Source organism: Pectinophora gossypiella, chromosome 18, assembly GCF_024362695.1.
Source record: "Pectinophora gossypiella chromosome 18, ilPecGoss1.1, whole genome shotgun sequence".
Classification (NCBI taxonomy): Eukaryota; Metazoa; Arthropoda; class Insecta; order Lepidoptera; family Gelechiidae; genus Pectinophora; species Pectinophora gossypiella.
Window position 1 is genome coordinate 13,896,637 of NC_065421.1, and position 24,600 is coordinate 13,921,236.

Consider the following 24,600-nt stretch of genomic DNA (forward strand, 5'->3'; position numbering starts at 1 on the left):
TTAGTCTGTTGCTATCTAGACAGAGAGAGTCAAGTGTTTTTGCAACTGGGCTACCACGGGTGTTTATGTCTAACTAACCCATCTATGGTAAAATTGATTAATAAATTCAAACAACCATGCCAGCAATATCGAAAATTCTAAAGTAATCACTACATAGTATAAAACAAAGTCGCTTTTTTCTGTCCCCATATCCCTAAATACGCTTAAATCTTTAAAACTACGCAACGGATTTTGATGCGGTTTCTTTTTAATAGATAGAGTGATTTAAGAGGATGGTTTATATGTATAATAATATCTATTTAATAGTAGAGAAATACTGTTATTTTTGAGTATTTTATTGTGGTGTCGTAAATTATTTCATTTTTTCCTCAGCATTGCACCCGAGCGAAGCCGGGGCGGGTCGCTAGTATTAAATAAAAGAGAGCATAAAACTTTAAAGTTATAACCCGGTATAAACAGAAATATGTATAAAATGGCAGTAAATCTCGCCATAAAAACTGGAAGTAAAATTAATAGCAACAGAAGGGGGAACAATAAAGATAAATAAACTGAATATTTCATATTGGTCCCGGATTCGAATCCTACATATTACAAAATCACTTTGTGAGCCCTGGTTTGATTAGGACATTACAAGCTGATCACCTGAAGGGCTAACATGTGCAACGAAATTTTTGTCAAAAAAAACTTGCATTATTTATTTCAGCTGCTGATGTAAGCACAAGAAGCCAACGAAATCACCATAGACTGATTTTTTTTGATGTACCATTGACAGAAAAATATAACCGTAATTGTTTGTGTATAATAAATTACCATCTGACATAAAACAATTACCTTTAACTCAATTTAAGACAAAACTGTATAAATGGCTCAATGAAAAAAATTATTATAAAATAGAAGAATTTATGAGATAAAACTGTTTAAGATTACCCGTCGCACTACCAATATTGCATGCCTATTTTTATAAGCAAAACATGATGTACTTATTTACACTTTTTACTATGTTTTAAGCAAATAAATGATTATGATTATGAACGTGATAAAATTATCAATCAATAGAGTAAGATTAGAATAATAATATAATAATATATGTATATTGAAACCTATAGGTAGAGATTTGTAATTAGCATATAGATACTAATGATTTTATTTACTGTACTATTCAGCTGTTAATCTTCCTAAAAGTAAATAAATAAATAAATAATAATAATAATAAATAATTACCTATTGTATGTCAAGATATGACTCAACTGCGCACCCTCAGGCCTGTTGTCTTAACGTTGTACCGGGTCTTCAGCGCTCCCCATTTGTCCGGCCAAGTAGTTAATGCCATTTGCGGGAAATCTACAATAAGTTACGTCAAAAAAAAAACAGAATATGACAATGTGCTAAACCATAATATTTACTTCCTTCACTATGTATGACCACATTTGCTACAATAAATTTCATTTCATTTCATTTCAATCGATTGAATAAATTATGTCGAAATCGATAAGTTTGCTTTTTTACGTGATTTTGTTCGTATTTTGATAGAACGACATTACTTAATATTAATTATTTGAATTCACATATTAGCACCAATCGACGAAACGACGCAATTACGTATATATCGTCAGAATCAATAAAATGACCGTGGCCAAAGTTTTATCACGTTGCGCTACTGATTGTCCAAAAGTAAGGTGGTCCGTACTTCGGAGGGCACTATTTCGGGGCAGGTCAGGTGATGCTTTAAAAAAAAAACACTCTTATTACACGCTAAAAAGAATTTATTGAATAAGAATTACAAAGAGACGTAAACACAGACAGAATTCCAAATCCGAATTCAAATTTTAGAATCGAAATTAAACTTGATGGTTTCGGAGTCCAATTGCATTGACGTCAATGCAGTTTTATTTATACAGGGTGTTAGTGACACCGTGACGAATACTGAGGGGGATGATACAGACGATGATTCCGATTTGATATCAAGTGAATTATCCTGTCGGAAAAATGATGAAAATTTTAGTATTTTTTTTAATTGTCAGTTCCATACTTATGGGACGGAAAATTCCACTTGATAACTACTCAAAGTTTTCGTTCTCTATATAACAGCACATTAAGCCGTTAATTCCGGTTACTACTCATTAGTGCAAGTACCTATGTACTCAGTAGTTACATGACCCATGTCAGGGGCCTTTGGCGGCTCAATACTAACCCTGGCACCGAGATTGATGGGTTCGGTCATTGACCTCACATTTCTATAGGTAATTTCTCTCAGTTGGACTGGCAATTGAATCATCCCTTATCAGTGAACATTTCGTTTATCATCTGTTACAAAATCGAAAGGCATTTCAATAAATGTTCAAATTTCTTTAACAAGCAAACTTTGTTTAATTTCCCAAGACGGGAATCGAACTCAGATACTCGATACCGATAAACCAATTAGCCATATATTTTCGCAACGAGCGATGCGTCTCAATTATAAGTTTAGTAACGAAATAACTTTGTAGAAGAGTAATGAATAGATTGGAGGCGGTTTCGTTTTTTATTCGAGAGAAGTCATATTATTGAACCAGGCGTAGAAAACAGCCTACGTGGTCTAGTAGTTAGTGCATTAGACTCACGATCTGGAGGTCCGGGTACGATTCCCGATGAACATATTGTCGAAATCACTTTGTGAGACTCTCTCTCTTTATTAGTAACGACTTTGCAGGCTTGAATCAGCTGATTGTCCGAAAAAATAAAATGATTCCGTGCTTCGGAGGACATACCGACTAAAACCAACTCCACCACCCGCAGTGGAGCAGCGGTTGTCCATACCCCCTCCGGTTGATTAAGGGGAGGCCTGTGCCCAGTAGTGTGATGTAGGTATACTTATAAGCTGTTTATGATTATGATATGAGGCGTAAAGATTTATTGAACTATTCTATATTACTTTATGCCTACCCAGCATTTAAATTTTAAGACTAATGGAATCAAGAATTGCGTAGTTTCCTAGGTCAAAGATAAACTAGCGACAAAACATAATGTATCTACCCACTACAAAATGTGAGTAGGTAGATTATGTTTTGTCATAGTCGATGCACATTTTAATGTGGGTATTCACTGGTGTTACGAGGCGTAATGTAATGTGTTACACAGCGAGCGTTCGTGCTGTCAGTACAGGGAAATAAGGCGCTCGTAGCGAGCATCAACACTGATTTTAAGTACATGACGTAACATATAATGCTCGCTGCAGCATAGAGGCAGCCAATCAGCTCGCGACGCCAAACACTTCAGGACCCCCATACTGACCCCGCCGACGTGGTCGACGATTTCCCTCATTCAGCGCTTAGCGCTATCGACCCACTAGGGTCGATTAATTCTTTCAAATATTTTTCCTCTTAGACGACGCCCTGAGCCGAGGTTCGCACCCAACTGGGCACCCTCAGACCTGTTGTCTTAAACGTTGTACCGGGTGAGAGCCTTCAGCGCTCCCCATTTGACCGGCCAAGAAGTTAATGCCATCTGCGGCAAACCTACACTAAGTCATGTCAAAAAAAAATGCTGCGAATGGTACAATACGCCTCATAACACCGGTCAGTACCTTTAGAAGAACGACTTAAAGAATTAACTAACTATTGCAGAATCTGTGATAGCCCTGTGCGGAGAACGCGTGACTTTCATCGTTATATCACGGGTTCGAATCCCGGCTAGGGCTCTAAACCGAATTTGTCTTTATAAGTGTGAAATTTATGTTTGGATGACAAATAATTGATTCATATGTTTCCAGGATTGGTGCCCGATTACTGGCAACAGGCTCGCGTTCTATTACACTGGACTTAAACATAGCTGGTGAGAAGTAGGCGTATACTATACACCACTGCTTACGCCTTTGAACCACAAGCGTGATGCTATCGTTATGATCCTCATGATATGGGCTATATAAACGGTTACAAATAACACTAGTAATGATTGTGCTCGATGATAATTTTACGATATGATTGCCAACGTTTGACCATATCATGAAGTAATCATGCATTTAGTTGCTCATATCGTTAAACGTTTTGTGTTCATTGATTTGACCAAACTACATCATGATGTGGCCGACGTGTGATGACCATTTCATGAAATGGTCGATCTCATCATGAAATGATCAATTCTACGATCTGGCCACGACATATACATTAATAGTTATCTTTATGTTTGTTCCAATTATTCCTGCATTAATATAATAATTGAATGTACAAATACCTAGTTATATAAATTGTTATACCTACTGTAAATTAGTTTACCTTCAATAACTCGTATTAGTACCTAACTCACTCTGTAAACGTATCCTCTCGTTTGTCGTTAGATGTCAACTGTCAACTCGAGGATTCGCAGTCTGTGGTTGGCGCCAAAAATGTACAGCTTTATTAGTGATAATGTTAAAATTATCTTTCTAATTAATAAAATTTCACTTGTAACTTTAAATCTCGTCCCTGAGTTGTACGCTAACACTATGATAATTATGTTATTTTAGAATCTTACCTTTTATCATCATGGTTCTGTGTCTCATCGCCTAGTCAGCGAGGTCCTGGGCACGTGGTCCACTGGAAACGAGACAGTTTGGAGATTTCGAGTATAACGATGAACACTGCACCATTTTTTAATTAACAGACTGTTTATTTTTATCACTGACGTCACGATTTCTTCACGCATATTCAAATAATTATTATTTTTCCGAGCTCATCGTGTTGTCTCAAGGAAACCGGCGATATTACTAGATTACTAGGCTGCGGCACCAGAGGCGCAGCAATCGCCGCAGCAGCAAGCCATTGCTGGATTGTGATTGGCCGGAGCGTTTGAGAACACTGGCAATCACTCTGCTATTGGTTAAAATACCAAGAATAAGATTGACAACCTAATCAAATGAGATACTTTTTTCGAAATGTCAAAACGAAATTCTAATCTGTTCAAGTTTAGGTTCAAATAATACTTAGGTTGGTACTCATTTACACTTAATTATTGATAAAATATAATATTCGTGAATAAGTCAAAAACAAAAATGACGTGGTTTTTTTGATTATTTTATTATTATTTCTAATGTATTTTTTACATAATAAATAAATTATATTAACTATTTATTATTAATTTTCAGAATAATTTACATTTCTGGATCATTATTACATAATTTATCATTGATTCGTCATCTACAAGCGTATTCGAAGGAATAGCGCGAAAATTTGAAAATCGAAAAAAGAATGCTATTTGTAGTCCGCGCCCAAGTTCTTTTCACCGCCTGAGGCCATATCTTCTATGCTGATGGACAGGACAAACTCTGATTGGCGGACGGACTCATTTTGACAAGAACTTGCGCATTGACTTGTGAAACACGAACTCTTTTGCAAAGTGTGCGATTCTCAGGTGGATACATGACTGTAGAATGTCCATAGACATACACATAAGTACATAAACTTACGCGTATTTCCCACCGGGGTAAACAGAGACTATGGACTTCCATTCGCTTCGATCCTGACACACTTCTCTTGCTTCCCCCACATTGACAAATCGTTTCTGACACGCACACCAGTTCAGAGTAGAATTGTACTAAACCTTTTTTATCTCCATTTTAGTCAATGTACGACCTTCTAGGTCTTCCTCTGCCAGCTCTACCGATAACTTTCGCCTTATGTACGCTTTCGTAGACTTCAGCCATCATACGCGTCCAAACCAACTTAACATAACATATGGTAAGATGTAAAAGTATTTAGTAATGAAACAACAACTTCATAAATGCTTGACATTTTATTTGGAAACATTTACAAGAAACAATTTCTTTATCAACAGTAGTTAAGTCACATACTTAGTATGGGCTCCAGCGGCAAATTGACGTAACCTAAATTTCTCATTAATATTTATTAATAAAAATTTACAATACTTAGCACCGTTAGACCTAAATTAGACTAGATTGTTTTATATTAATGTCTATTTACAAATGTACATAATTACATTAGAGGATTAGGTTTTTCTAAAAATACAAGTTACAAAAGGATGCCTCGTTGAAATAGGTCATAATACTGTTAGGAATTCTTTTAAATTAACTATTTGAGCAGAGTGTAAAGAGTCGTAAGGTCTTATGTCCTTTAAAAACCAAAAAAATGTTTAATTTTGCATAGACATCACGGCCTTAAAATATGATTGATAATCCACAGGCATGAAACAAGTTCAACGTAAGTTACATACAAAACTAGCCGATTCATTTATTAACGTTGACAGTTCGTTGTCTCTGTCAGTCCACGTACAATAGAGAGAGTAAGCAACCATTACAATTAAAACTTCGGATTACCTGTCCTAGGTCAGAGAAATTTACAGACGGGAGTTGCTTTTGAGTTTTACATATTTTTTCGGACAATTTTGGAGGAGGTTAGGTACACGTACAGCGAATATACACTCACTGTCACACACTTACAAGAAAATGTCAACGTCAAAAATAAAACCGTTATAAAAATATCGAACCATGAACGGGTGTTCATGTACGGTCTATGTATACACTTTGAAACCATGTTGCATTAACTTTTTTGACAAATTAAACCGCAAGTCACAGTAAATGTCAAATATGATAGTGCGAAAGGGTTCTAAAGTGGGTACATGATATTGCTCATGACTGCTACTTTAGGCAGAGGGGAACAAGCGCGTGGCTACCTGTACTTACTACTCCCGTATATAATTTCTCTGAGTTAACTCGTGGCTGACTTTGCAAACTAGAGTATCTGCATTTTTTTTGCTAAAATATATAATGGTGTCTTATTGACATTTGCAAAAGGTCAAGACAGATACGTCAGTTAGTGACGTCAGCAACGAACTATCCGTCAGTTAGGTACCTGATTTGACTAACCTTAAACAAAAAATTCTAAAGCAAATACCAGTAAACACACACACAACTACAACACATATAAAAAACACATAATTGCTTTAATAGTCATTTGTTTTAGTCTACTTAAATACTATAAGGAAAGAAAACAAAAGAACACAAGAATAGGACAAGAAAATTATTGTAAAGGTACGTTAACCTTATGGCTACGTTTTCTTTTTTTATACGTTTATACGTTTTTGAAGCCATATCCATGTCAAGAATAACATACCAACAATAGGTAGTTCTGAGAAGGTGTAAATTTGTTGATACTTCACTTTTTTAATGGCCTATCAAAGAACTATAACCAGCTGTGAACGGTGTCGCATGTTACAGAAAAAAAAAACGTGTTTGTGACACACTAGGCGATTCGTAGACAGCCATTGTGGTCCTGTGGTTTACAAGCTTGCTTCTAAAACAGGGAGCGCCGGTTCGCAGCCCGGTACCGGACTTGCACCAATGAATTATTAACTTATCTTATGTGCAGTTTACATTAACACAATTGATGAACATTATACAAACATGATACGAGGCGATACAGCTCATCACCTATCACGTTGGTCTAACAGAAAGCTCGGTGAGGTGCCGGTACTTAGTTCATCTTGCGATGAATGTACCTCTGACTACCCCAATTAGAATATAGTAATGAGCTTATGTTGGGCGATTCGAAGGGAGGCCTATTAAAATGTTTATTTTTGATTAACATTTAGACAAACATAACTCAGCCATAACATAATCAGGTTGGTAGGAATGAGGACAATAAAGCTATATTGGGCAGGTATTGGCCCTGATTCTCAGAGACACCTCCTAAATTTATTATAAGTTATACCTGTTTTTTTATCCGGCGAAACAGAAAGGGACGGGTGTACTAGCTTTCTGCTTGCGACTTAGTCGAGTTCGATTATCGCGCGCATCGTGTCTTTTTCAATCCCAATTTCAAGCCCTTAGACGCCGATTTCCGAGATAAAAACTATATTACGTTCTTCCCTATGTCTCAAACTATCTCCATATCAAATTTCATCTAAACCGGTTCATCAGTTTAAGAGTGAAAAGATAAAGGAGAGAAATACGTTCTCATTTATAATATTAGTGTAAATAAGATGAAGACATTTTCTACAAAACACTATAATTGTGTTGGGCTACCAACCCATCGCCCGTATTATTTATTAAATTCGAATAGATTTACCAATCGTGTTCGCGAAAACAAAATTACCTACAATAAGTCACGTAGAAAAAATTACGTCGCTATGTCACGAAGCGTCCAGTGTGACTCGACGGTCAAGTCAACATAGTAATTTGATCAAACGCGTGAGTTTACGTTAAACCAATTTGGAAAAGTGTAAGAACCATCAGAGCTAACTGAAGATAAACGTTGTCGTTCGGTTTAACGACATATCGTGTGTGGCCTGTTATCGTGTTGGGCTTTGCAATTAGCGGGATCGAGAGGGCTGTCGAAAAAAAAACTCTTATGGTGTCGTTGTTGTTGTAAGAGAGTAAGGAGAAGGCCAAGAAGAGTTTAAACATGGAATTAAAGAGTATCTTATAAAGAAGTCAAAGAATTTACTTTTGATAGACACGAATGGATCGTCTAGGGCTTTGGAATTAGCGAGTTAGAGAGATGGCTGTCTACGCGTTCGAAAAAATATTTAAATCTATAGTGTTGTTGTAGAAGAGGAAGGGAAAGGCCAAGAAGAGCTTACATGGAATTAAAGAGTGTCTTATCTAGAAGTCAAAGAAATAAGAATCTTTGATAGACAAGAATGGAGAATGCTCATTCATCAAACAGATTCATTGTCGGTTGCGGTTGAAAGGATTCCTTGCCTGTCTCATTGGCGGTGCAAAGTGGAAATGCTGGCAGCATGATGAGAGAAAGAAAGAGAGTGAGAGAAAGTATTTATTCATCAATTGGGAAATCAAATGGGAACCTTTATACAGGGCGCGCTCTTACGCCGTGTTTTTTTTGTTCAATATACTTAGTTCTAGATAGATGAAAGACTATTTTTTATATATTTTAAACAATATTTAAAAAAAATACTGTATCATAAGATATGTAAGAGTATAATTTAAAAATAATGTTTACCTATTTTAGTTGAATTTGAAAGATGATTTAATATTGATCTAAACTGGCAGGTAAACGGAAAAAATGTCTTATATGAACAACCGAGATAAAAGAAAAGATAAAAAGTAGCTTAAAAATCTTGAAATTCTTGTTTCAAATGTAAACATCCACACTAAAATCTCGCCCATTTCAAAGCCCAACACCCAATCATCCTTGACGTCTCAAACAGTATTTATATTTCGACTTAAAGTCGACTCACACAATAATAAATTGTAACGATCATATGTACACGTTAAAATCCCACTCATCTTCTAAGTAATGTTACAACGAAGTCAAAAGTTACAAAGTAACACATACAAATTGATTGGATTTCGAAGAAAACATAACTTGGCTCGACTTAAGTTTTAATTATTCACAGACAATCGAAGTTTTTCTGACGTTCACTTTGTGCTCGTTAAAGACATCTGAGTCCTCCGTACCATGTTCATTTGTTGTTTTAAGCTGGGATTTGTGTTTTGTGTTACAACCTCCATAGCCTTAAGGCTAGAGTGGAGGTCCGTCGATTTCCGACGGGGACATTCTCGAAATCTTTTTGTGAGACTCTCCTCTATTTGGCAAGAACATTACAGGCTCAGTCAACTTGTTGTCGGAAATGATGATTATGTGCTACGGAAGGCTAAACCGTTAGTTTTAGGTTACTAATCCAAACACTTCCACCAACCCGCAGTAGCGCAGCGTGGTGGAGTATGCTCAATATCTCCTCCGGTTACGTACTTAACAAAAAAAGAAAACTTGGTTATGTTTCTACATAGTAATATAGCGTCTAGATAAAAATATTTTCGTTACAAGTAAGAACACTCAACGTTGTACATTTCTTATAGTAATTTCAAACCAAATACAAGATACACATGACATTAATTCGCACATTAATGTCGAGAGGAAAATGTGAAGAGCCTCACCGTCACGACTTAATGTCAGGAATAACTATGTTATGTTTGGGGTGGTGGGAGGCAGCCGTGGTAGCCCAGTTGGTAGAACGGTTGCCTCTCACTTTGAGGTCGCTGGGTCGAATCCAACACAGGCCTAAACCAATGATTGTCGAATTTGTTTTCGAATTCATGTTTGGATCATAAATGACTATCACGTGCTAACGGTGAAGGATAACATCGTGAGGAAACCCACCCAAGAAATGCATTTTCGGAGGTATGTGACCCAACCTGCATTGGGCTGGTGTTCCCTTCGTGGGTTGAAACGATAGACAGGCAGTCGCTTCTGTAAAAAACCGGACCTGTCAAATCGTCAGGTTAGGTAAGCGGACACTGAGAAAAACGGGATAATGCTAGGGAGATGTTTCGAAACACAGACTAAATTATTTCTAAATAATTTCATTATATCACTGAATTAAATTAACAGTTGCCAATCATCCGTCCCTTTCCTTTTCGGCTGATAAGAAAATGACGGGTACAACTTATAATAGAATTAGGAGGTGTCTGCAGGAATCGGGGCCATTGTATTGTAAAGCATCTAAAATGCCTAAACCAAACTCAGTAGTAGTGTGGATTGTATAGAAATAAAACTTATTATTTGTTACCAGGGGATTAAAAAGGTCTCATCGAAGCAACGATGGACTTTCCAGACTAAATTCCTCAAAAACAATATATGTAGATAGCGTTGTACAGCGTTCCCCTTACTCTAGCGGTGTATGGCCATTTAAAACTAAAGTAAGACCCAGAGGGGGTGAGGTAAGCGCCCGATGCCAATTAGTGCGGGGCGGAGACTTACCATTCTATACGTAGGGTGGCATTAATAAACTAATCTCAGCTTTGAGACTGCCCTCAAGATCATGTCAATGTGACAGTTCTCATATAAAAACAGGGACTTGAGCATGATCTTGAGGGCAGTCTCAGCTGAGATTAGTTTATTAATACTACCCGTAGTCATCATCATCATCAGCCCATCAACGTCCCCACTGCTGGGGCACGGGCCTTCCCTATGGATGGATAGGGAGATCGGGCCTTAAACCATCACGCGGGCCCAGTGCGGATTGATGGTTATTAACGACTGCTAATGCAGCCGGGACCAACGGCTTAACGTGCCTTCCGAAGCACGGAGGAGCTCGAGATGAAAACTTTTTTTTTGTGGTCACCCATCCTATGACCGGCCTTTGCGAAAGTTGCTTAACTTCAACAATCGCAGACCGAGCACGTTTACCGCTGCGCCTCCGAGCTCCTATACGTAGTATTACTCTTCATTTAATGAGTTAAGGACGACCACCGATAGAAAATCACTTATTAATATTAGTAAACTATTTTGATCAGTGGTGCTAACACACGCAACGTGAGAAAATTGTCACGGTCATTTTGTCGATTGGTCTATTTATCGTGTGGGTACCAACCTCCTCCACCCTGGTGTCAGGGTTATTATTGAGCCGCCAAAGGCCCCTGACATGGCTCATGTAACGACTACATAATTACATCAGTAAGTAGTAACCGGGACCAACGGCTTAACGTGCTTTCTGAAGCACAGATCTTACTTTCGGATAATTTGGTGATCAGTCAGTAATGTCCTAACCAAACTAGGGCCCCAAAGTCATTTTTGTGATATGTCCCCACAGGGAATCGAACCCGGGACCTCCGGATCGTGAGGCCAACGCTCAACCACTGGAACACGGAGGTCGTGTCAATTGGTGCCAATATGTGAATCCAAATAAGTCATGTCGTTGTGTCAAAATACGATCAAAATCACGCATGTTAGGGGAAAAACAAAGAATTTCGACAAAATGTATTGAATCGATGGATAATTTTATCACGTTACGCATGCTAGACCTTCAGGGTGATATGTGATTGTTTAATAATTAATAAGGCAAAAATAATTACCTTATTCATATGTGTATTCCAATGGCTTTCCAAAATTAATAATAAGTATATTAATAAGGCAAAATCAATTACCTTATTCACATGTCTATTCCGACGGCTTCTCAAAATGATTAATAAATACATTAACAAGTCATTCAGCTTTCAAATTACATGTGGGTGTAACGGTTCAATTCAACACCACATTACACCATCCACAATCAACTATAATAACCTTTAAAACATTTTTACAAAAGGGGTTATACTATGAAAGGAACACAGTCAATATAACACGACCGGAACAAGTATGTCATCATATACAATTACAATTTGTTCGAAATAGAGACATACTTGCCGCGGTCGGATATTACTTAGGCTAGTACATATGTACATGTTTATATACAGCTTTCCTGGACTCGATGGGAGGTGGTGACCACTTCTGGTCTTAGACGGTGAGCGGTGAGCGATGACGTCACACCGGTGGCAGAACTTGGGCTGCAAGCGTTCACTCCTTTGTTCACTCGTCCTAAACTATGGTACGACTGCAAAGACAAAAATGGCGTAAGTAAAATGCCCAGAAAATTGTGGATTATTAAAAATGTATAAAATAGAAAGAATAGAAAATGTTTATTATAAAAGGACGCCACACACAAAAAAAAGACAACAACATCATATCAAATTTCCCGAAAACAATTACAAAAATGCAAGACGGACGTTTGTCGAAATGATCATAAGGTGGTGGTGGACGTCATGAGATAAAAGGGCCTCACTCAGCACAAGTCGCGGCGTGAACCACGACGCTGATATTATGTGGACCCTGTTGGGTGACGCACGAACATCGTGCTCCATAAACATGTGTTAATGTCTATGGTTTTGGTTACTATAAAAAAGAGATTGTCATAGACAAAGATATAGGCTTCCTTCTTAGCATCAAAAATGGAGGCATAATTAATATTTTCTTGTGTTAAAAAAATGTTTAAAAATACAACAATAAAAATGCAAAATGTGTAAATATGTGAGAAACAATAAACATTTTAAATATTACTTTATGTGGTCCTTTAATTAGAATGCCAGCAAACCAATCAACAATTGAAATTAGAACAATAATGCCACAATAATAATGCCAATATTTTATGTGCTGTGGTAGCCCAGTTGGTAGAATGCTTGCCTCTCACTTTGAGGTCGCAGGTTCGAATCCAGCGGGCCTAAACCAATAATTGTCGAATTTATGTGCGCTGCAAGCTGAGCTTAGTGCAGAGACCGCGGCGTAAAACAATTGGTCATATTATAGTTGTATGTATTTTCATTCTTCTTCTATGTGGGTTGTGAGGTGGATTACCGACCTCATCAACCCATGTGTCAGGGTTACTATTGAGCCGCCATAGGCCCCTGAAATGACTCATGTAACGACTACGTACTTACATCAGTAAGTAGTAACCGGGACCAACGGCTTAACGTGCCTTTCGAAGCACGGATCGTCTTACTTTCGGACAATCAGGTGATCAGCCTGTAATGTCCTAACCAAACTAGGAATCACAATGTGATTTTTGTGATATGTCGCGGGACATTTTCATTGTAAAATTGTGTGTCTTTGTTCAATAAACGATATTACTTATTAAGTAAGTATGTAGTCGTTATTATATTATGAGCCACTCTAGGGGTATTTGGTGGCTCAATAGTAACCCTGATGATACACCTACAACCCAAATGAGAAAAGAAGATACTCACACTAGTTAAAGGTATCCTATAGTCCTTCTTCCTAAAGTCTGTGTAGTAGGCCCCACCGTCGGGGTCGGAGCGGTTGTCGTCTGTCTTCAGCTTGGTGGCTGATGGTGGACGCTGCAGGCTCATGTACCCGTTGGTGACTGGCCTGCGTTCTGAAAAAAATGTGTAAGTCAGAACCTAGGTTGCTTTTTAGGGTTTTTTTTTTTGCTTTGAGGTCATGGGTTTTTTTGACATTTACCGGGTGAGAGCCTTCAGCGCATAGATAGATTAAAAAACAAACGAAGAGCCATGGTAGTTGGTAGAATACTTGACTCTCAATTTGAGGCCTAAACCAATGATTTTCTTATTCATGTTTGGATCATAAATGATAAATCACGTGCTCAGCGGCGAAGGAAAACATCTTGAGGAAACCCACATTGCAAAGAAATGCATTTTCGGAGGTACGTGACCTAACCTATATTGGGCTGGTTTTCCCTACGCGAGTTGGAAGGTCAGACAGGCAGTCGCTTCTGTAAAAAAAACGGACCTGTCAATCTTCAGGTTAGGTAAGCGGACCTTGTGAAAAACGGGATAATGCAATTATTATGAAAAAACAAAAGTCAACGCGAAGTCTGTAGTCTTTTCGAATGTTCTATTATTAGCACGGTGAGATGTAAGTAAGAACACAAGAAGAAATCGCTTTTTTTTCTTTTTTTTCTGGAAGAAATTGCTGCTTAGCAATAAGGCCGCCAGATTGTACTGTATCTATCATCATCTGTGTTAATTTGTTTTGTATGCTGTGTGCAATAAAGTATATTTGATTTGATTTGATGTAAGTACTTAGTTTATTTTGTGATGGATGTATCTACTACTTCAATTGGGATATCGAGCAGTAGATGTCGAGAAGAGTCGTGAGCTTATGTTAAGACTATTTAGTGATTAAAAAACTACTTACCATACAAGCAAGGTATGATATCCGGGTCAGCATCGTCTTCCCTGGGGTCTGGTGCGTGGAGCAGCGCCCCGCGGGCCCCCCGCGTGTCCCCCCTGGGCTCTGCGCTGCTTGCGCGAGAGTCGGGCTCTGCTTTCACCGGGGTGGGACAATGGGCTTGTCTTTCCGCGTACAGTGCTTCGCTATGGGGAGAAATTCCAGGGTTATATTCTTCATTTATGAGAGTGGAAGAAGCGAAAAACGTGTGTCAGGGTCGTAGTGAGTGGAATTCCGTGATCTCTACCACAGAAAAGAAGAAAGAGGTTTGAAAGGCCAAGTGAGTGCGCAACGCGCGCCATACAAGTATGAGCAAATACAGCTTCAACTTTGTTTGTGGTAAGACGCAAACTTTATGACGCACGAAGGTTAAAAGGTCGTCTTGTGTTTTTATTCTTTTACAATCAAGCCTTAACTACTGGTAGGTTGGGGTGTCCATTTAAATGACAGCCTGTGTTTGGAGACCCCGCTCTACCATTATTAAAAAATAAATTGCCTGAAAACATTATGAACATGCAGATACGCCATGCGCCTATTGTACTAATTCTATTTCTATTTTGTTTTTTCCTGTTTGTGCAATAAAGTATTTGTTATGTTATGTTATAGAAAATTTGTGTATGTGTGAGTGTGTGTGTGGAAGTGTGGATGTGTGAATGTGTGTGTGTGTGTGTGTGTGTGTGTGTGTGTGCCTGCGAGCGTGTGTGCGTGCGTGTGTGTGAAAGCCTGCTTGTGTGTTTGTGCATTAGCATAATAATTGTCCAGTAGCTTATTTCTATATTTCCTGTGTGTGCAATGAAGTATTTATGTTATGGTGAATGTATCTTACCTCAAAGGCGCATGTTTAGCAGGCAAATGCCGGTGCCTGTTGGAGTGCCGGCGGTACAACACAGCGAGGACCCCGCAGACAGCAGTGGCCAGCAGAGCTGACATGGCCGCGATCGAAGCCAGCACTGGCGACATGCCCAGCGTGTTGCTGTCTCCTGGACAAAGGGGGTTAGGTAAGGCAATGTAGAGTAGTAGAATAGTATAAGTAAACATGTTCGACGGCGCAATTTCGGACCTTATTCAGGACGAAAAATCTGGACCCGACTGAACCGGTGTAGGACCGACCATGGAAAGTCAAATCATCACCTACATAAATGGGGCTTAAAGGAGTCGCCATACTGTGAATGTGGTCACCCGGATCAAACCATATCTCACATAGTGAACGAGTGCCCTCTACACCGGTTCCCAGGTGGCATAGCCGAGCTGCATTGTGTGACGGATGCGGCAGAGACTTGATTAGGGGAGGTTAAGCTGGATATATGACCCACGCGGGATATTTTATTTTTGTCTGCCATACGCAATAACAATAATAAGTAAACATTATATAAACACTGGTTACCACCGGGACATACCACAAATATTACTTGTGATCTCTAGTTTGGTTGGGACAGTACAGGCTGATCACCTGATTGTCGAAAAGTAAGATGATCATGTTAAACCGTTGGTCCCGGTTACTAGTTACTAATTACGTAGCCTTTACATGAGCCATGTCTAGGGCCTTTGGCGGCTCAATAGTAATCCTGACGCCAGGATTGTTGAGGTTAGTCATCCACCTCACAACCTACACGATACGAGACCATATTAGCAGCGTAACTTATAGACGTATAGTTTAAACCGTAGCTAAGCACAAATTTTCTCTAATTTGATCAACTAAGTTTTAATAGTTAACCAGATGAGAGAGTAGAGCTCTAAAAGTAGATTATGAACTTCATTCGATCGTATTAGCAAAGAACGGTAATTCTCCGCCCCGCACCAATTCGTATCGAGCGCCGACCTATATTTACCTCACCCCCTCTGGGTCTTACTTTAGTCTAAATCGAGATGGGGGGAGCGCGCATGAAATTTTTGCATGGACTGGTGTGGTGTTAGTCAATTGCGGGTGTGCACGCAAACTGTACGGTCACGAGCATTAATATGTATACACTTTGGCACCATGTCACATTAACTGTTTTGACAAATTGAACTGTAAGTCTCTCTAAATGTCAAATATGTTAGTGCGACAGAGTCCTAAAATGGGTACATTATATTACTCATGGCTGAGATTTGAATCTGCCGCCTCGACTTATGCGAGCCGCGGCAATCCGCGCTATTGGTCGAAACCAATATGGCGTCACTCTGTTCGCGCCGACCACGGGGTCCGCCACCGATAATTTGTTTGCTGTGAATTGATTGTGAAGAAACTGTTTAATCTATCGGAAATTGTTTTATTAATTTTGGACAATACCTAATTCAACTCAGCTGAGTGTTAAGTTGGTGAATACAACAAGGAACTGTCGGCGGTATAGGTACCTAACTCGGTCCCGTGGTTTGGAGCCCGGCGCAGCAGCAGTCAGGTTGCCTTCTCATTTCATGCTCTGATTATGTATAGCCTTGTGTTGCACTGACCACCTTACCTGCCATGGATTTAGTCTCTAGCTCTAGTTATCGAAGGAATTAACGAACAGCGGGCTTTGCGGGAAATCTACAATAGGTCAAAAACTACACTAGCCGTACAGAGAATAATTTTGACGTTTTCTTACATACATACAATATACATACTTAAACTCACGCCTTCAAAACTATTTGCAGCCACTTTTGATACATAGTCCTAAGATGGATAATGACAAACCGTATGATGATAGGGGATCAGCCTATCATTCTTACAGATGTAACGTTGTTATGATGTGACGTTTTCTTAACTCCATAAATATAAGGTTTAATTTTCCAAGCCGCGTACCGTTTGTTATGAATCTAATAGCTGTGGTAACGGATTTGGCTTTATGTCAAAGATTATAAAAATAGCAATTTGTACCTATTTAGGTACAATTTGATTGTTTTACAAGAGCAATTTATTTCTAGTACCGAACTGTAATTAATTCGTAAAACTGTACAAAAGTAAAATAGGTAGTGCAATTTTAGGGGCTAAGGCTGCGATCATAACTATTACACTACTACTACTATTTCTTACTATTATTTCTGTTTAAAAAGATAGCGAAAGAAAAAAACATTAATTTCTTCTGGAGACTACAGACACAAACAGACAGGTACATTACATTCAACACAGGACAGAAACCACACGGGAATCAATACACAGAAAAAAAAAAATAACAAAACGAAAAGAAAACTAAGATCAAAAATCATTAACATGAAAAAAGAAAAACAAACGAAAATCATAAAAAATAATAATAACAAAAGTAAGTGTAGTTGTTTAATTATAGGTAGGTACCTTGAGTTTCCTACGGTGAAACCAAGTTAGCGCTTTTTTAATAAGTCACATTCTCATGTTATTTTTGTAAACAAAACCTTGCAATAGAAGAAACTATTTTTCAATGTAGGTAAAAATTTTTGAATTTTTGAAATTAATTGTAATCATTTCTGCATTGATACCAAAATATATATATAACGTCCTCTATGGTCCAGTGGTTTGAGCATTCGGCTCACGATCTGGAGGTCCCGGGTTCAAATCCCAGTGATCCCTAGTTTGGATAGGTCATTGCAGGCTGATCACCTGATTGTCCAAAAGTAAGATGATCCGTGCTTCGGAAGGCACGTTAAGCCGTTGGTCTCAGTTACTACTTACTGATGTAAGTACATAGTGGTTACATGAGTCATGTCAGGGGCCTTTGGCGGTTCAATAGTAACCCTGACACCAGGGTTGATGGGGTTGCTAATCCACCTCACAACCCACACGATAGAAGAGGACTTAATATAAAAGTAAAAATGGCTTTACGTTGGCGTGGTGTATGAAGCGATTGATGAATGTGGAGGAAGCAAGAGAAGTGTGTCAGGATCGAAGCAAATGGAATTCTATAGTCTCTGCTTACCCCGGTGGGAAATAGACGTGAGTTTATGTATGTATGTGCACTACAAGGCGACAATAAGCTGTTTACGTAAGCTTTAAAGACTTATAAGATGATGAGCTTTAAGTGAGGTTTACAGACACGACATAAGCTTGAAATTGAGTTGTCTTGCGTCTTTAGCTATTAAGATGCATATTATTTCCGCTAAAACATGTAACGTCAAAGCTAATTAATGTAGTTGATACGCAACGGTGCCATTAAGGCTTCGTGTATAGAACTAATGCATTATACGCTCCATACATACATAGGTACAATATACGTCACACTGCTGGGCACAGGCCTCCCCACAATCAACCGGAGGGGGTATGGAGCATACTCCACCACGCTGCTCCAATGCCGGTTGATGGAGGTGTTTTTACGACTGATAGCCGGGACCCACGGCTTAGCGTGCCCTCCGAAGCACGGAATCATCTTACTTATTCGGACAATTGGGTGATTCAAGCGTGAAAAGTCCTTACCAAACAAAAGACAGTTTCACAAAGTGATTTCGACAATGTCCCCATCGGGAATCGAACCCGGACCTCCAGATCGTGAGCCTAACGCTCTAACCACTAGACCACGGAGGCTGCTGTATACGATCCGCTCAACAGTTTTGACTCTAATTATAAAAAAAGAAACATCATCATCAGAGTCAGCACAGAAACCGTGCCACACCCGATCATACAAACAGTTTTCGTTTTGTATAGACACTACACATTGACGTTATCGTACACGCACATCTGTGTGTGTGACATCTGAGGGCTGCCAATTACAATACCTAATTTAACCATCATTATTTACTTAGGTAGGTTACTACCTACCGTAAGTCCATTTTTTTTTTCTACGGACATATCTGTCTACCCTCTTTCTTTGCCGCTTGTTTATGTATTTGATATCGGAATGTTCGGAACCATCTGAACTCGCTCCACAGAAAAAAATATGGATCTACCTACTCCACTCCAATCTCATCAGTCATCCCGTGACCATGGCACTTGCAACAGTGTCGAAATATCGGGAGTCTCATATCCCTGATTTAAACGCGGTAAGAACCCGTTATTGTGTGTTTTAACTATGCATTTATCGATAGCAAAACTTATATTTACTTTATTTTGGCATATTTCTCTTGGTTCGCTAGACATACCGGAGGTATTACAATAACCCAGGAGTCACTCGAAGAAGCTCCTCTCTTGCACTCAACCCCTAATCATTACAATAAATCTCGACTAAATAAGCCAATATCCACCCAAGGTATGACCGCCGCCTAACATCTTTACCCATGGAAATTTGCATGAAAATGAAAACCCAAATTGTCGGTTACACGTTGACTTGGTGGGTTTACCTCCGTAACCCGAAGTTAAACCGGGTTTATACCTTTATTGGACCCGTGTTATTGCAGTGTACTAATCGAACTGTGGTCACGCTCGGCTTGCAAGTAAAATATAGCTTCATTAGATTTGAATTTAAGTACTGTTGTGGTTTAGGTCGCCTTATAGTCGCAAGACTGAATGTTCTTTTATTTAAACCTTATTGTGTATCGAAATCTCGATCTTAGGATAAATTGAAAATGAAGAAGCGCCTTTCAATATCACATGGTCATGTTCTAGCAAATAATCGTATCTGTATCGTTGCTACAGTATATACTAGAGAGAGATACTTTTCTCTGCCTATCCTGCTATTTATGTAGGTTTTGTTTTCTCCAGCTTATCGCGTCCCACTGCCGAATAGAGCCTTCCTTTTCTTCTTCCAGTTTCCTATCCAGGAAGGTGTTATGACAATCCCATTCAAAGGCATGCAAATTATGTGTGTGTACAGTTTATGTGTGAAAACCCTCGCAAGTAGGACTATTCCTTAAAACTACTACTTAGGACTTTTACTTAAAATTCATCAGTTTAGCAAATTATGAAGAAACTGCTTTTGAAGGGCAAGTCAAGCAGCACTTTCTCAACTCTCTCTCCTCTTCATTATAACGTGTCTCCTCTCCAATCTTCTTACATATATTCTTCTTTATAAAGTAGGTATAGTATTGTCATGTTTTCCTATTTCCATAGCAATGTATGTATGTATATACGTATTTATATATTATTATAATCATTATTTTATTGTCTTTGTATTGCTTTTAATATAGTTTATATTTCCTCCGGTTGATTGAGGGGAGGCCTGTGCCCAGCAGTGGGACGCATATCCTCGTAAGGCCCGGATTTCCAGACACAATAGTTAAACAATGGGATTTGGATTTTAAAAGGACTTTGGGCCTTACGACCATATAGGCTGTTTATGTATGTATGTTATGTATAAATACATAAATTAATAGGGAATACATACATTAATGTAGGTATACTTACATTTTATAACTTTTATTTTGCACTATCTATCCCGCTATGTTTTTATTAAATTCATTTCTTATACGTAGTGGTTTCCTGGAAGAGTTCGCTACCTTAGCAATAAGGCATATTTAACTGATAATTGTTTGTTTTAAGTGCATGAAGAGTATTGTATCGAAAAAACTTACGACTGCAGTCAGAAACAATAATTCTTAATTCTATATCGAAACTCCACGCGACGCCATTTGTCACCCGGCGAGTTAGTGGAACAACAAATTACAGGTTAAAACCTCGCGTGTGGAACTTGTGAACTGAACTTACGGACCGGTCAATGGGTCTAGCTGGAAATTAAAAGTAAATAACACTATCGCGATTTATATTTAGGAACATACGTGACTCAATCGCGAAGTACTCGTGAATAATATTATGAATTATATTCTCTATCATACGTTCCCAGACTGGCTTAACTGACGTCATAGAATAAGGAAAAATTCTACGTATGGAACGGCAACTCTCCGCTCCCCACCAGCGGCTGAGCAAGGCTTACTTTTTTTTTTCTTTTTTTTTAGATTTGCCGCAGATGGCATTAACTACTTAGCCGGAAAGGTTTACCTCAAAACACAAATTTACTATGGAATTTTTATGAAAAATCACCCTGTGACGTCACAGAAAAACGTGATAAAATATCGGAGTTATTATAACGTTAAATAGAAAAAATAATGTTTTTCGTTAGTTCTACATCTGTCGTTATTTAATGATGAGAATTTTATAATTTATCTTGAACCTAGTACATGAGTCAATTACGTACGTGAGAGATAGGTAAATCAAAGTCACTCACATAATATAAGTAAATTAATATCTTCATCAAAATAGAAACACGTCCGTGATATCCGCTTACATCGCTAGGGACACTAGTTCCTGATTCGAATCCCGGCTCGGGCTTTTAACCACTGAATTACAACGGCCTCCGTAGTCCAGTGGTTGATTGTCGGGCTCACGGTCCGGAGGCTCCGGGTTCGTATCCCGGTGGGGATATATCACAAAAATCATTTTGTGAACCCTAGTTTGGTTAGGTTAGGTTAGCTGATCACCTGATTGTCCGAAAGTAACACGTTCCACGTTAAGCCGTTGGTCCCGGTTACTACTTACTGATGTAAGTATGTAGTCGCTACATGAGTCATGTCAGTGGCCTTTTGTGGCTCAGTAATAACCTTGACACCAGGGTAATGAGGTTCGTATTCCACTTTTTTTTTTTTTTTGACGTGACTTATTGTAGGTTTGCCGCAGATGGCATTAACTACTTGGCCGGACAAATGGGGAGCGCTGAAGGCTCTCACCCGGAGTATTCCACTTCACAACCCACACGATAAGAAGAAGACCACTGAATTCGACTCTATGAGTTTGAATTCATGTTTGGAACATAGATAGTTGATATCACGTGGTTTCCAGGATTTGCTCCCGGCTATTGGCTATAGGCTCTCCTCTCCTTACATGAAACTTAAACATAGCGGCGAGAAGTGTATACTATTGTAGCAGAGTACAAACTCTGCACATACTGGCCTTTCGTTCTGACCATCATCATTTTAAATTACGAAATTCTCATTCCATTCCATTCGCATTTCCTTTCATTCTACTCACTTTTGACTCACTGAATCCCCGACCTTCATAAAAACAACAAGTGCATTATACCGTTTAGCCGTTTAGGGCCGTGCCATCTAATTCCTAAGTCCTGAATCTTTTTAAAATGTGTATATTGTGAACTATTATTTTTGTGACTGTTACTAAGTTTTGTGAAGTGTTTTAATAAACTATATATATATTGCTGCTTGCTGTTGCTTCTACTTTTTCACCAATCATTCCCCTACTCTGCCGGCACGTCGGGATACCATATCCTCACCTCTCGGCGTGCCGCACTATACTTCTCTACCTACCCCTTCGAGGATACAGGCGTGAAGATATATTTGGCCAGTATGTGATAGTTATAATCTAAGTGCACTTACCAGTATATTTAGCCTGTCCCTTCAGAGTGACAGTCTCGATGGTAGACACATCACTCCGTCCCTTGGCGTTGACAGCATACAGGTCTATCCTGTAGCTGACTCCTGGTGGAAGACCACGGATCTCGAAGTATGGAGGGGTGCGGTTCGTTGAAACGTTGTAGCGGATCTGTTGACGTGAAAATTTGTTTGAAAATCAAAAGTATGGTTGACAAAGCGATCTGACTTCTATCTGATGCAGGAAAAGAACAAAATTCAAAAATATTTTTATTCAGTAGGTTACATAGTTACACTGTGAATTGTAATTTTTTGACATTTTTTTACATAACGAACGTGTCATCCGCGACTGCATGTGATTGTGAGAAATCGCAAACTGTATTTAAGTCAGTTTACATTGTTTCCTTTCAGGGCAATATTATTATTATTATAACTTTAGAGTTAATTACCACGTAGCCAATAGTAGCTGTGCAATTTACTGCGATTCTAACAAAAGAATGGTTACGTTCGCCATCGACCAAAATCATCGTGAGAGCTCTTCATTTACTCGATCCATCGGGTTCGATACATCGTAAAACGGTTAAATGCTATCACACTGTCCGATCCTGATTTCGACGATTTGAACCTGATGAACTGAGTAATCTAAACCTTAAAGCTGAAGAAAGGTCACCGCAACCCACGCTTGCCTTCATAGCCCAAATAAATTTCCCTACCAACTTTGCAGATAAAATATATTTTTTAATACTTACAGCCAACGAAGGCAGTTCACGCAGCTCCATCAGGAAGGTCTGGGGCAGACCACCGTCGAAGTTCTCCACACACTCCACGTATAACGAGTCGATGCTCTGGTTGGCCACCGAGCAGTTTTGCAGCGGGAATGGACGACCTGGTGATGTATATAGTGCTTAGAATTTCCAAGAGACATGTTCTGTAAGAGTCACTGTGGTCCTGTAGCACACATCGGGTTACTTCTCAAAAAGGTTTAAATTCCGGTACCGGACTTGAAACAATGAGTAACTTTGTCAATTTATCTCAAGCAGCTCAAGTGCAGTTTTCACTAACACAGTTGGCTCGATCATTATAGACGGCGATTCGCCTAACAACCCACACGAGACAAGGAAGAAGGACATTAACAATATACCGAATAAAACATATGGTACGTTTGAGATAACATATCGGTTCAGAGATCATTGCAACCTTTCACAAGTGTATCTCCCTATCCATCCATATGGAAGGCCCGTGCCCCAGCAGTGGGGACGTTATTGGGCTGGTGATGATGATGATGATGACAAGTGTAGCTTCAAATTGGATTTTGATGGCATTTGACTGCAAACTTCGATTGAAATTCCCAACGGAAGATGTGTCTCTCAGTGTACCTATGACTATCACCAAAGTGATATGGCAGCTGAAATGCAGTTTTTGTGCGATTAGCTTAACTACAGAACGACTGCAATCCAACTAAAACCCAGCTGTAATTTATATGAGATTGGCTTTCGGTTTATCGGTAATATATATGAAATTTATAGGTACTAGCTTTAACTTTCATAAAATATTCTTGCAGAACAATGTCACTAGGATATGACGAAGGATGTCACGTGTCATAGCCTGGAGTGCACAGTTATTTTATTGACAACTTGAGCTAGTCTTAGCGAATCGCTGTGCAAGACACTTGATCGGGCTTAGACAATGTCTGGAGTCTGGATATTCCAGTCCCATTTTATTATACGAAGGTTCTGGTGAATCGTGCTCTTGTTGGATAACTGGTTAGATAAGGAAACAAACTTTTCTAAATAAACTTTAATCTGGGTGTTTGCATGCTGCAATGCAAGAGCGTGCGAATTTTGTTCCTCATTTGACTAGTGACATGATTTGCCTCGGGTGGTATTCACTTCTTGGCTGAACAAATAGGGAGCACTAAGGGATTTCATCCGATACACGATTATGTTCATGTGAAGCAGCTAAAAGTAGC

At 38.9% G+C, this 24,600-nt stretch overlaps 1 protein-coding gene across 1 annotated transcript in view; it reads right to left on the reverse strand.

Annotated features, from left to right (window-relative positions):
- Nucleotides 1–10,852: 10,852 nt before the first annotated feature.
- Nucleotides 10,853–24,600, reverse strand: part of LOC126374852 (hemicentin-1-like) — a 423,187-nt gene continuing 409,439 nt past the window's right edge. Inside the window, exons 15-20 of the mRNA XM_050021604.1 lie at nt 23,381–23,517; nt 22,638–22,803; nt 15,280–15,433; nt 14,421–14,599; nt 13,490–13,638; nt 10,853–12,303 (exon numbers count right to left, since the gene is read on the reverse strand). Of these exons, the coding sequence (XP_049877561.1) occupies nt 12,157–12,303; nt 13,490–13,638; nt 14,421–14,599; nt 15,280–15,433; nt 22,638–22,803; nt 23,381–23,517 (932 nt within the window). The 3' untranslated portion in view covers nt 10,853–12,156. The remainder of the gene's footprint in view (nt 12,304–13,489; nt 13,639–14,420; nt 14,600–15,279; nt 15,434–22,637; nt 22,804–23,380; nt 23,518–24,600) is intronic.